This window comes from Notamacropus eugenii, chromosome 1, assembly GCF_028372415.1.
Source record: "Notamacropus eugenii isolate mMacEug1 chromosome 1, mMacEug1.pri_v2, whole genome shotgun sequence".
In the NCBI taxonomy this organism is placed as follows: domain Eukaryota; kingdom Metazoa; phylum Chordata; class Mammalia; order Diprotodontia; family Macropodidae; genus Notamacropus; species Notamacropus eugenii.
The window spans coordinates 49,293,074-49,306,779 of NC_092872.1; the positions used below are offsets into that span (position 1 = coordinate 49,293,074).

The 13,706-nt window shown below is 37.6% G+C and overlaps 1 protein-coding gene across 1 annotated transcript; it reads right to left on the minus strand.

Annotated features, from left to right (window-relative positions):
• Positions 1-10,364: 10,364 nt before the first annotated feature.
• LOC140499144 (MIF4G domain-containing protein) lies at positions 10,365-11,682 on the minus strand. Its single transcript, XM_072600187.1, has one exon. The coding sequence runs from the start codon at positions 11,558-11,560 to the stop codon at positions 10,892-10,894; it is 669 nt and encodes a 222-aa protein (XP_072456288.1). The 5' UTR covers positions 11,561-11,682; the 3' UTR covers positions 10,365-10,891.
• Positions 11,683-13,706: the final 2,024 nt, after the last annotated feature.

Here is a 13,706-nt window from a genome sequence, read left to right on the forward strand (position 1 = left end):
CAGTTGTGCTCATAGCATAACAGTTCCTTCTTGCTTTTTTGAGTTAGGGTGAAATAGATCCTGCTGTTACTCATTGCCAAGCAATGTTGGCTCATTTCATAGCTTTTACAGAGGTTCCTAATTTTTTTATGATTCTTTCTATAATAAAGTAATAAATAAGCTAGAATTTAAATGGGGAAATTATTTTGAGGCTGTTTTAAACTTGGATTTTCATTCTGTTTGTATTTTATATTTACTTAATCTGTGTAAATGTAGCTCCCCCAGTCAAGAGTCAGTTCTTTGAGGACTTTAAATGTTTTCTTTTGCTTTGCATCCCCAGTGGGGCACACAATTCCTGGTTCTTAATAGATTCCTAATAAATGCTTTTTGAATGAATACATGAAAAATTATGTTTTCTCCTCTATTCTCTTTACATATGCTAAACTCCCAAAGCGTGTTTTTCCATTGTCATTACTCATTTTAGCCAACTAGTAAGTTTTACAAAGATCTTATCAAGATGAATTTCAAACCATTTTACCCAGACAACATTGCCTCTTATTTTCATTACTATACTGAGTGGAATGGACTAGGGTTTATACATAGGGAATACATAAGAATAATATCTGACATTTGTTTAGTACTTTAAGGCTTACAAAGCATTTTATATGGATTATCTCATTTGTTTCCTGTGGATTAGAGCACCTGAAGATGATGCTTATAAAATGACTGAGTCATAATGTGAGCAAGGAGAGAATCGAACAGTCTGACAGGAAGTAGAATTTCAAAAAACTAAATATTTTTCTATTATTATTGATTCATGAAAACAAAAATGTTTTTCAGCCTTTACACTTAAAGTAAAAGATTATATTTCTTATCCAGATACATTAATATATTTTGTTCAGTATCCCTATGTGTGCAAATAGATCTGTTCCTTAATGCTGTGACACTTTAAATGTGCGCTTTTATTTCTCTCTTGAAAACAACAGCCAATTTATTTGATTGATTGGCTCATCAATTAAAATCTGGACGGGCTGCAATCTAAGTGAGAAAAGAGAGGACTGTGCCCTTTTCAATGAAATAAGAAAGCCTTTTGGAATATTGAAATATTGACTTGATCAATAACACATTTGAAGTGAGACTCTAACAGGTGATTAATAAGACAGATAATAGGAACAGGAATATAGAGAGGCTAAATATTGTGCTATTGACTGGGACAAAAAGTATTTGAATGTCTGTGCCTATTTATAAAAAATTTTTAAAAGCCTGTTGGAATATTGAAATACTTACTTGATCAATACACGTTTGAAATGAGGCTCTAATGGGGGATTAGTAAACTAGACGATGGAACAGATATATATATAAGGGCTAAATATTGTGCCACTGGTTGGGACAAAAAGTGTTTAAATGCCTGTGCAAGGGCATTTAGACTATGGAATTTTTTTAAAAAGCCTGTTGGAATATTGAAATACTCACTTGATCAATAACACATTTGATTCTAATGGGAGGTTAGTAAGCTAGAATAGAGGAGCTAAATAGTATGCTACTGGTTAGGACAAAAAGCATATAAAGTTTAAAACTGATTTATTATAAATAATATTGACTATCAATAGAATCTATTAAACTTATTTGCTAACTGTTTACATTTAAATAAATGAAATCTACCCCATAAAAATGGCATGATAGCTTAAATTTCCTTCTGCTTCTATCAGGTATTTTTGTTTATCTATCCATTTAATTTTACTTTCCTCTTGTTCTTCTAATTATGCTTTTTGTTTTTTCTTCCACTGGTTGTATGGTAGATAGAGCACTAAGCCTGGAGTCAGAAGGATCTGAATTCAAACTTGACCCCAGACACTCACTGGCTGTATGACCCAGAGCACATCATGACATCATTTCCTAAATGTCTTTCCAGAGTCCTACATATTCTTGATACTTGACAATATTAGTTGTTATATTTTATTCCATTATACTGACTACCATAATTTGCTTAACCTTTCTCCTTGTTATTAGACATTTAGGATTCCACAAGGCTTTTTTCATAATTTTTGTCACTCTTCCAGTATTTGGACAAAGATTTACTTTCCCCTTTGGGAATGTGAAATGAGATGCTTAGCATTTTTCCTGCAAGACAAGAGTTTTGAATTGACAGTATTCAGAAAAACAAGCTAGGGTGGCACAGTGGATAGAGTGCCAGTATTGGGGTCAGGAGAGTAATCTTCCTAAGTTCAAATCTGACTTCAGACACTTACAAGTTTCATGATCCTGGGCAAGTCAATAAACCTTGTTTGTTTGCCTGAATTTCTTCATCTGTAAAATGAGCTAAAGAAGAAAATGACAAACCACTCCAGTATCTCTGCCAAGAAAACCTCAAATGGGGTCACGAAGAGTTGGACGTAAGAAAAATAACTGAACATTCAGAAAAGCAAAGAGCCATTTATGGTCAGCCCTGGAAGCTTGGAATACTGGGCATATGTTCACCAGTTGAGAAACAATATCTCCTTTTTGTATTTTGTAGGCAGGAGGTCACTATTTCACACCCCTCCTCTGTCATCAGACAGGCTTAACGTTTCTCTGCAGTTACATATTTGTCATCACTACTCTTGGATCCCACTGAGATCCACCTCTTCTATATAGTTTGACTCAGGGCAGCTGGGTGGTGCAGTAGACAGAGCAGGAGTCAGGAGGACCTGAGTTCAAATCTCACCTCAGACACTTGACACTCACTAGCTATGTGATTCTGGGCAAGCCACTTAACCCCAATTGCCTCATCCTGGGTCATCTCCAGTCATTCTGATGAATATCTGGTCACTGGATTCAGGTGGCTCTGGAGGAGAAGTGAGGCTAGTGACCTGCACAGCCCTCCCTCACTCAAAACAAAATTAAGTGCAAGTCATGTCATCATTTCTCTGATGTCACAATCTTCTTCAGCAACGAAGGACAAACACACGCACAGTTTCACTAACCAATGGCAAAGTGTTTCTGGATTTTTCAGCTAGCTAACTAAAGATATTTTCAGTGGCAAATTCATCCCCCTATCCCCACCCCTTTACAGTGATGAGTGAGGTAAAGTTAAAGACTGTTCTTTCACTGTTTCTTTACAGTTTTTCAAACTGGGGGATCTACCTCCCCCTCAGTGGGGAAAAGTAAGATCTTGCGAGTGGAGGTGGTGTGACGCAATGACCAAAATCACTAGATATTTTTTAGTACAACTCCTGTATAAATACACACACTTAAAAAAAAGAAAGCAAAATTTAAATCAAAGCCAACAAAAGCAAGATTAATAGTCAGCATTTATGTAGTGCCAACTATGTGCCAAACACTATGCTAAGTACTTCATAAATATTATCTCATTTGATCCTCACAGCAATCCTGGAAGGTAGGTGCCATTTTACACTTGAGGAAACCAAGGCAGATGGAGATTAAGTGACTTGCCTAAGGTCACACAGCTAGTAAATATCTGAGGCTGGATTTGAACTCAGGTCTCTGGGCCACCTAGTTGCCCCAACAGAACAGCACTTATTTAATGAGGTCAAATTTGAATAGGTATCAGTTGGTATATCAATTGGCTGGGGCAACTAGGTGATACAACGGATAGAGCACTGGGCCTGGAGTCAGGAAGTTCAAACTTCTTGAGTTCAAATGCAATCTAAGACACTTACTAACTGTGTGACCCTGAACAAGTCACTTAACCCTATTTGCCTCAGTTTCCTCATCTGTAAAATGAGCTGAAGAAGGAAATGGCAAACCACTTCAGTATCTTTGGCAAGAAAACCCCAAATGGGTTCACTAAGAGTCAGATACGACTGAAAAAAAAGACAGAACAACATCAGTTGGTAATGGTTCATTATACAGATGAGCCTGTTGCTACATTTGAATATAAAGTAGGTAATAAAATAATCTTGTATGAAATTTAAAATATGATATCTCTTATATTTCTCAAATTTATTCATTTGTTAAGTGAAATATAATAAACTTATTTTTCCCCAAATTTCAACTTCAAAAATTGAAATAACTTGAGAATGGTTTTAGATCATTGGTTGAAATTTTCAACAATTAAGTTTAATTGGTAGCATTTTATAGTAGAGGATGATAAAAGGAGCCGTGGAAGTGCTGAAATGGGGCACCTCCCATGGAATTGTGCTCAGGTGTTCTGACCCTGTGGGGAGAGACACATGTTCTGGCTCAGTGATAAAGGACTTTTACGTTGGGATACTATATAGCAGCTTCTTCACTAGACTTTGTACCAAAGTGGATTGGCAAACAAGAAAAGAACAGCTGCCCACTTAGTAGGCTTAAAAGGGTAACCCAATATCTCCATCTCGCTCTTTTCCTTCTCCTCTTTTGAGCATATCAGAACCCTGTCAGCTCTCCCTTGGACTTCCAGCAATGGGGGAGGGAATCTCTCTCTTTCTTCCCTACTTTCCAGCAGTAGCTACAGTAACTGGATGGCAGTGAGTGTATGTACTTGTCTACATGTGCTTGGTACATGTGCTTTTCTAAATGAACCTGACCCACTAGACCTGAAGTACCCATCTGCCTCTTCTGCTCTGTGTTTCTTTCCCTGAGTGTCCATAACTGAGCAGTGAACCTGAAAGATGAATGATTTTGGTGTTCATGGTTATCTCAAGAGTTTAAGAGGTCTGGAGACATTAAGAGACCTGGATGTTCATCACCCAGTGGGAGATGCTCTCTGTAATTATATTCCTCTCAAAGGAGATCACCACCACCATTAGGAAGATGAACCATGCACACCTAGAAGGCCACAAGATCTAGACCTTGAGTTACTGCTTGTATAGGAATGCAAAATGTGTTCAATAATCCAACAAGTCTTTTAGGAGTCCTTACTTCCTGGTATCTGTAATAGAAATATATAATAGGGACATCATAGAAGCAATGTGTGACATTTCAAATTTTTGAACTTGTTATGTACTTTTCTGGGTCCTTTGAATATCTTTGTGTATCTGTTTATGGGCTCCTGTGAATCTTTCATGAAGGGTAGTTTCATGTTTCAAATATTTGTCATTGGATGCTTATGAATCTTTCGTATTTTACACATTTTGCTGTTAAAATAAATGTTTTATCTACTACTCTTAAGTAGTGATATCTACTACTTTTTACATTAGTAATTTTTCTAGAATAGACTATGCTAATCTTGTGATGAATAAAATTACTGAGAGACAGTTTCTGGATAATTTAATAATTTTATTAATAAGACTAGCATATTTACTAATAAAAGGATGGTCATTTGTCCATCTCTCTTAGACCAAAGACCTCAAAGAGTAGGTGTTCCTGAGGGGTACCAATCAACTCTGATTGATCAACATAATGAGAGATGGTCTATATTAAAATGAGGGTCTTGACATGTGTTGGGTCACCCAAATCTTGATTAAAGCAACTTCAATTTCTATATCACCTGTCTGATGAGAATCAATACTTCCCCAGCTCTGTCTGAGCAAACACAATGAGCAGGAATTTTCTTATTAGCCCAAACATAGAACTTCTTTTACTGCCTGATTAGATCTTAACCTGAGACTTCCCACACTGGTAGGTTTCTGGTTGAGAAAGTAGATAAAGAAAAAACCTCAGTCCCAACACAATAATTAGTTATTAAGTGCAAGAGAGAAATACTCATATCTCACAATCCCTTTTTTTGGGAGCCCCTAGATATGAACAAAACCTAAATTTTGTTTAAGGAGATTTTCCAGGATTAAATCCAAGTGAGGTCATAATGAACCAGAGTTTGAGAAAAAAAATCTTAATCTTCTCCCTTTGGAATCAGACTCCCCCAGATTGAACCTTGTCTTCTTTGAGCCTAGCGTCAGGACCCCTTCTGAATCACCTGGGCCACAAGTGATAACCATAAATTTTTTATTGTCTAGAATTTTTAAAAGTGAAATAATACCCTTTTATGACAGTTAAATACATAACCAGTTTGAGGAGAAATTCCAGTGAAGTAGCTGAAACTAGTTCAAGCAAAAGCAATAAAGACAGTTTAAGTAGTGGAAATATAGAAACAAAATACCAAGCCACATCTAGAAAATATGATTTAATACATTTCATGGGATTCACAAACAGAATTATTAATGAAGAGGAAAGGCTGATGTGTTTACTTCGTACAACTGCTTTAGTTTCAATTAGCATGAAACCTAACAAATTTAAATGACATCTTGAAAGAATATATGTGAAAGATGTTAGCAAAAAAAAGAACCCAGATATATATATGTGTGTGTGTGTGTGTGTGTGTGTGTGTGTGTGTGTGTGTGTGTGTGTGTGTGTGTGTATTAATATACACATATATCTAGTGAATCATTTTTGAGTCTCCCATCACCTGGATTGGTCAATCAGGAGAAAGACATTTTTGGTCCACTCTGAGCTTAACCTACCATAATGCTTTGCTTTGCTCTCTGAGTGATCCCAAAATGCCCCTTTCTGTGTCAGCAACTACAAGGCCAGATGAAACTGACCAGGAGCATTCCTCTGTTTATGGCTACCAAAGACAAGGTGCCTTGAACCAGGCACTATCTTGAATAATGGGACTTTTCTTATCTTGGTATTTTGGTAAATAGACACGTTTTCCTATGTTATGCTATATATACATACACACCTATAGTTCATCTTAATGATAAAAGAAACACAGACATCCTGGATCTATAATTTCAATGAACACTTTGATAGTTCTCTTATCTTATTTTATTTACAATCTATCCTATTAAGAAATTCCTTTCTCATATTATGGCTAACACGGATGGAGACTATAATTTTGGTTGACACAAGTATCTTGAGTAGGGATTGCACTAAGTGTAAAAAAGGTTGTCTTCAGCTTGTTTGCTCCGAATTCAGAATTATTTTCTGACTCCCATGCAATACATGATTCTTTGGCGTAATGAGAATAAATAAGCTCGTTAGCACATGTGCAGCTTGATTCTGTTTGTTCTTAGGAAAAATGTTCAGTTAAGGGGAAAACTGATTCTGTTTGTTTCTTTGGACCAAACCTTTGGTAAATGGTTGAATATACGTATATACTCTTATCAAAACCAAACCCTTTCCCTCAAAATGTCTGTTGTATCAAAAGGATTTCTTATAATATACAACATAGTATATAGAACTACTAAATAAAAAGCCTTATTTAATAGGAGAAATGTTGGTACTACCTATAGCTACTGACATTATCAAAACAGTGCTTGGCTAATCATATGCAAAGCAGCTTCTTGCTTGCAGATAATGTGATAGAGTTATATTTGAAGATCTTTGTGAGAAACTAATATCTTCTTGTTTTACATTCCAAGTAGATGAAACAACAGCTGTAATTAAAAATGCTCATTTGCTTACACACATATATTCACTTGTTGAAACTGATGTTAGGGAATATTTGTTACAGTGCAAACCTATTGATGGCTATTTACATCAAGAAAAAAATTTTTAATTTAATTGAAAATTTTTAAAATGAAAATTACATAATGTGGGATAATTATATTGGATTTTATACTGATAGAGTTCAATTGACGTCAGGATACAATATAACATACAAGCACTATTTTAAACTATGGACCCTTGGGGGGCAGAGCCAAGATGGCAGAGTAGAAGGACGGATCTGTAGAAGCTCTCCCCCCACAGCCCATAAAATATCTGTAAAAAAAGACTCTAAACAAATTCTAGAGCAGCGGAAACCACAAAACAACAGAGTGAAAGAGAATTCCAGTTGAAGGCAGCCTGGAAGGCTGACAGCAAAGGTCTATCACACCAGGCTTGGAACGGAGTGCAGTGCAGCCTTGGCTGCGCAGTGCTGCACAGACAGGACTGGAGCATGTTTCAGGGCATGGAATCCCGGGCAGCAGCTGCAGGTCCCAGATTACTCAACCCATAAATGCCAAAGACAGCTTCAAAGGTCAGTGAGAAAGCTCTTTCACCTGGGTGAGAAGGGAGCAAGGAATGGCCCTATCCCTGGCCTCAGGAGGCAGCAGCATCCATTTGTGGAGCCCTTAGTCTAAAGACCCTGGGGGAATTGAGCAGCTGACGGATCAGCCCTGGGTGGCAGTCCTGGGGTGAGGAGGAGAACTGGCCTGGTGGAGCTGGTGGAGGCTCTGGAGAGAGAATTCTACTCGCAGATCTTGGGCAGAAAAGCTTGTGGTTGCTCTCAAACCATAGCGCAGGCCAGGAGAGGAGTAAACTCCTCTCCCTTGATTGTGCCACCTGGGAGGAACTGAGAATTTACAAGTCCCTAGAGTATACCCTCCTCTTGACAAAAGACTCAAGAAAATGGCTGGGAAAATGGCCAAAAAAGGGGGAAAAAAAGACTATAGAAGGTTACTTTTTTGGTGAACAAGCATTTTCTTCCATCCTTTCGGAGGAGGAAGAACAATGCATACCATCAGAAGAAGACATAAAAGTCAAGGCTTCTGCACCCAAAACCTCCAAAATAAATATACAAGAGTCTCAGGTCATGGAAGAGCTCAAAAAGGATTTTTGAAATATGGGCCCTCATGCAATTTGTACACATTGTATAATTCATGGACTTCAAACATTTGTATCAAGAAATATTAGTAAAGATCTATGTACTGTGTTTGGACAACTAGATTCTGGAGTTCAAATCCCACCTCAGACACTGTGTGACCCTGGGCAAGTCACTTAACACTGTTTGTCTCAGTTTCCTCATCTGTAAAATGAGCTGGAGAAGGAAATGATAAAATTACTCTACTTTCTTTGCCAAGAAAAGTTCAAATGGGGTCATGAAGAGTCAGACATAACAGAAAATGACTGAACAACATATACTGTGTTTCAAATTGTAACAAAGTTAATAAACTTTATTTTTAAAAATCTGGTAAAAGGAAAGCTCTTTGCAAAATGGTGTGACAGTATGAGAACAGATGTTAGGGCATATCATTTTTATTACAAAACATATTGATTTTCTCATGCCAAAGAATCTTGAAGGGTATTTAAGTTAAAAGAAGTTGCCATTTTTCTTAGCGAGGATAGTAAGATAAAGCAGAGTAATTTCACAATAAATATCTCCTCATGAAACTTTTGTATTTGGTTGGTAATTTTGAAAAACTGAGCACCCTAAATAATTTCAAAGTCTTTAAATTAATAATACTCTATCTCGGAATGAAAAAATGACTACATTTTTTAAAGTTAAAGCTACGAATGATAAATTTATAAAATAATGTTACATGTTTCTTAAATTTAAAATATCTACTTTGAAAATCAAATAGAAGAAAATGAATACCTATTTACTAATATGACCAGTCTACAGAAGGAATTATTTTATTTCAAATATCTAGATATTCCTGAGCAGGAAGAATGAGAACCCATTTGCCAAGGACAAATATGAATGCATTTCATATTACTCTATATTAGACTTTTCTTATGATAACATATCGAAACCTGAAAATCTTATTATGATTTCTATACATAAAGGACTTTTCTGGCTTATCAAACAAAATGATAGAAGTTTTTACAACATTTCAAACATCTTATTTGTGTGAAACAAGGTTTGCTCTGCAGTTGATATAAAATCAAAACATCAATCTTGATTAGTAGTTGAAAAAAAGAATTATGAGTAGTAATATCATTAATGATATTCCTCCTGCAAAACTGCACTAAAAAAAGTTTATACATCACAACACTAATATAAGTTATATAAAAATTATGAAGGAGAAATCAGTATTTGTGTTTTACATTGTATTTATTGCATTATATAACATTTGTATATTATAAAATTATAATAAATCCCAAATTTTATTTGAATAAAATATGTGCCCAGAAAGTTATTTGAATAGATTTTTATGAAAAGGAGGCATGCTAAAAATTTTTTAGTAGGAAACATTAGCATTGCTGCATAAGGTTTTATAACTATAGCTTTAGTGAGGACTTATTCCGAGGACCACACAGAGCAGATGAAACTTAATAACTTAAGGCCTTATTAGCTAGATCTTGATCAGAAGGTATTAACTGAAATTATTAGTGAGAATGGACTGTAGAAACATATCAAAAATATCCTTTTAATTTTTTAAAAAATAATAAGAAAATATTTTTCCAGTTCAAAATACTTTATGGATATTTTCCCTTCAGGAAAATGGGTAGAGCAAAAACTAAGGCCTTTCTTGGGAAAGTAAATTAATGACAAATTCTAAACTTAACTTGTGTTTAGGTAAGAACATTACCTCCCTACCCCTCTAAAGTAATTGGCATTTTGACGCATCTGGAGCAATGTCCTCTGTTGCATCCAAAGTTAGGATACTGACCACAGGAAGAAGCTCTATTTAATATTCGAGGGGAGTGCTCTAGGAAGGAAGTGAGTGGTGGCTTCTGGATTGTTAATCCTATATTGTATCTTAACATATTATAATCTTTTCCTTATTGAAGATTCCTATAAATATTACCTCATATTGTCTTTTTTTGGGGGGGGGGGAGGAATGTCCTATCATTTAATTGAGGCAGTAGATTGTTAGTGCATCAGACATGGAATCAGGAAGACTTGGGTTTGAATGCTGTTTCAGACACCTAAATTATCTGTCATTTAACTTCTCTGGGCCTCAGTTTTCTTATCCGTGAAATGGGGGAGAGTGAGCTCATTGTTTTCTGAGGTTCCTTCTAGCTCTTCCATTTGTGTTTCTCCAAAATTGAAGTACATTAGAGTAGGCGGTGTGCTGCCTTGCCCCTCACCTCTCTGAATAAGTTAAAAGATCAGAAGTGCTTGACAGGAAGAAAGTTGCTGAGGGCAGGACTACTCTAAGCCCAAAGCTTGGAGTTGGGGAGAACTCCTAGTAGTAGACAAGTCAGAAGAGAGAAAACCCTGGGGATGTGAGTTTAGATGTGTGAGCCTGAGCCTGGGGCACCATCTTGGTGAGAGTGATGTGTGTAGATACAAGCCCTCTGGAAGGTGCTGGTGAGTGGGCCCTGAGGTTGGGCCAGCCTAGTCTGAAACCTCACTGTAATAATATTTCTGGGCCGCAGGTGTGGTCTTCCAGCCAGCAGCCCGGAACTCAATAAGCTCTAGCAGCAAGAGCTGGGACAGGGAGCTGAGCCCATCCTGGAGCAGGAAGCCATCACGAAGAAGACCAAACAGCTCATCCATCCTCTGCCCATTCATTTTCTCCAGCTGCTCTCCAATTCGATGCAGTTGTAACACCAGGCAGTCCACCTCCTCCTCCTTGTGCAGGCTGTCAGGCTGTGCCATTCGAAAAAGGCAGTCATAGACAGGATTGACCAATGCCATCATAGGCATGTTGTTCACCCTCAAGTAGTCAAAGATGTTGCAGATGAAGGTAACATAACAGACCCAGCCCTGCAGGGATCGGGCTCGGAGCTGCTCCCGGGCCTGGTACTCCTGCTGCAGCCGATTGAGGAGGCCCCGACGGAAGACACTCTGGCTGGCTTGCTTGCTCTCTGCCTGAATGATGGTGTAGCAAATGCGTCCGGCTTCCTTGCTGAACATACAGTCTTTCAGGGATTGGTCCACAATCACATTGGCCACTTTCTCCAAATCCACAGCACCAGGTTCTTTGAGGGCAGTCTTCAGTAACCTCTGGGTCTCTGCATCAAAGGACTGGATTTCATACTCTTCACGGCTGGGCTCACCCATGACTGCCCAGCCCACCCCCAGCAACAGCTAGGGGGCAGGGCTAGTTGGCAACACCTGCCGGGGCCAAGCTGGCCCTAGCTTCCCGCCGCCCTCGGATGCCGGATCCGCAAGGACATGGTACCCTCATATTGTCTTGAGGAAGAGATTCATGGTAGCAGATATAGAGGACTATGCCAATTTGGGCATCTCTCTCTCCAAGCTAGAAATCGTTTGGATGTAGAAAAAGGTTTTAAATTAGATAAAATTATTTCAGGCAAACAGGCCAAAATTGCAAAATGTATTATTAGTATTCATATTTTTTCCATTCTTCTGTTATTTGAATCTCTATAATCACGAAAATGGGCAGCTATGGATAGAACACTGAGCCCAGAATAAAGACAATTCATCTTCTTGAGTTCAAATCTGGCCTCAGATACTTAGTAATTGCATGACCCTGGGTGAGTCACTTAACCCTGATTGCTTCAGTTTTCTCATCAGCAAAACGAACTGGAGAAGCAAATGGCAAACCACTCTGATATCTTTGCCAAGAAAACCCCAAATCAAGTCACAAAGAATCAGACATGGCTGAAAAACAACTGAACTGGAGACAAGACCCAAGTAACACTGACACACTGAGGAATCCTCAACCATCCTGTCATAATTTTCTTGAATTTTGCCATCTATTTCAAAGGAGGTTAAGACCTTCTTCAAAAAAGAGCTGAATAAAAAGACTTATTGTTTACACCGATTGTTGTGCTATACGATGATGATAGAAAATGATGGGAAATGATGAGCAGGATGGTTTCAGAAAAACCTGGGAAGACTTATATGAACTGATGAAAAATGAAGTGAACAGAACCAGGAGAACACTGTAAGGCTACAAAGACTACAAGAGAAACAGTGTCTGTCTTCATTCTACTGAGGAGAAACACGTACAAGGATAAGTAAAGGCAAAATATATATAGAATCATTTTTTGAGGTGGCAGAAAAAGAATTAACAGCTGGGAATCAGGAAAGGCCCTTTCTAGGAGGTGGCACTTAGATTGAGCTTTAAAGGGAGCTAGAGATGTCAAGGAATGGAAGTGAGAGTGAAAAGCATTCCATTTATTTTAAGGACAGCCTCAATTCCAAACTATTATATTCTCTTTGATTTGCAATATTCCTCAATAGAAGAAAACTAGAAAAAACTCCACTGAATTGTACATCTCATGAGCATGACACAATTAGATTTTGTACATCGCTCTTCCTAAAAACTGGCCTTGGTGTTGGCATCTTGGTACCTAAACAGCCCCTCCAAAAGCATCTGCGGAATTCTGCTTTCACATGTAACAAAGGTCTGGTGTAGATTCCCTTAGCTTGCTCAGCTAATTCAACTCTTTCACATAGAGGTGACATCAGTTACAAGCTGATAGGGTCTGAGCAGGCACCAGACCCCCATTCCACATCCATTTTATACAACTAGAGCCATATGAAAACTGTTAGCTATCTTCATTCCCATTTTCTACAAGAAGCCTTCTCCAACCTCTCAATCCTAATGCCTTCCTTCTGTTAATTATTTCCTATTTATCCTGTATATATCCTATATATCTTGTATTGTTTTCTACATATTTGTTTGCGTGTTGTCTCCCCCATTAGACTGTAAGTACTTTGAGGTAAAAGACTGTCTTTTTACCTTTTTTTGTGTGTCCCCAGTTGCTTAATAAATACTTATTGATCGATAAGATCATTTTTTTCCTGATTAGTCAGTCAGAATGTTTTAATTACATGTGCAACGAAAGATCCAGTATTTGTCTTCTCAACTCACTCAGATGTTTAATTTTATGAGAAATTTGTTGTTTCACCAAACCACCAAGACCATATTTGGACTGAGGGTCTGCCCCAAGCTATAAAGACTCTGCTATTTCTCATACTATCGGCACTTTGAGACTAGCACTCAATGATATCATATCTCTTTAGCATCACAGAGTCATACATTTAGGCAGTGACTAGATCTAAACTTCTCATTTTACAGAAAAAGAAACTGAGGTCCAGAAAGGTTATGGAATGCATAGTATTGTTTCATGAAACGTGGAATGCCCTGCTTCCAGTAAACAACACTATTTTTTCCTTCCTAGCACGGCAGAAATTCCATCCAAATTCTCATTCTCTTTTTCTCTTCATGTATTTA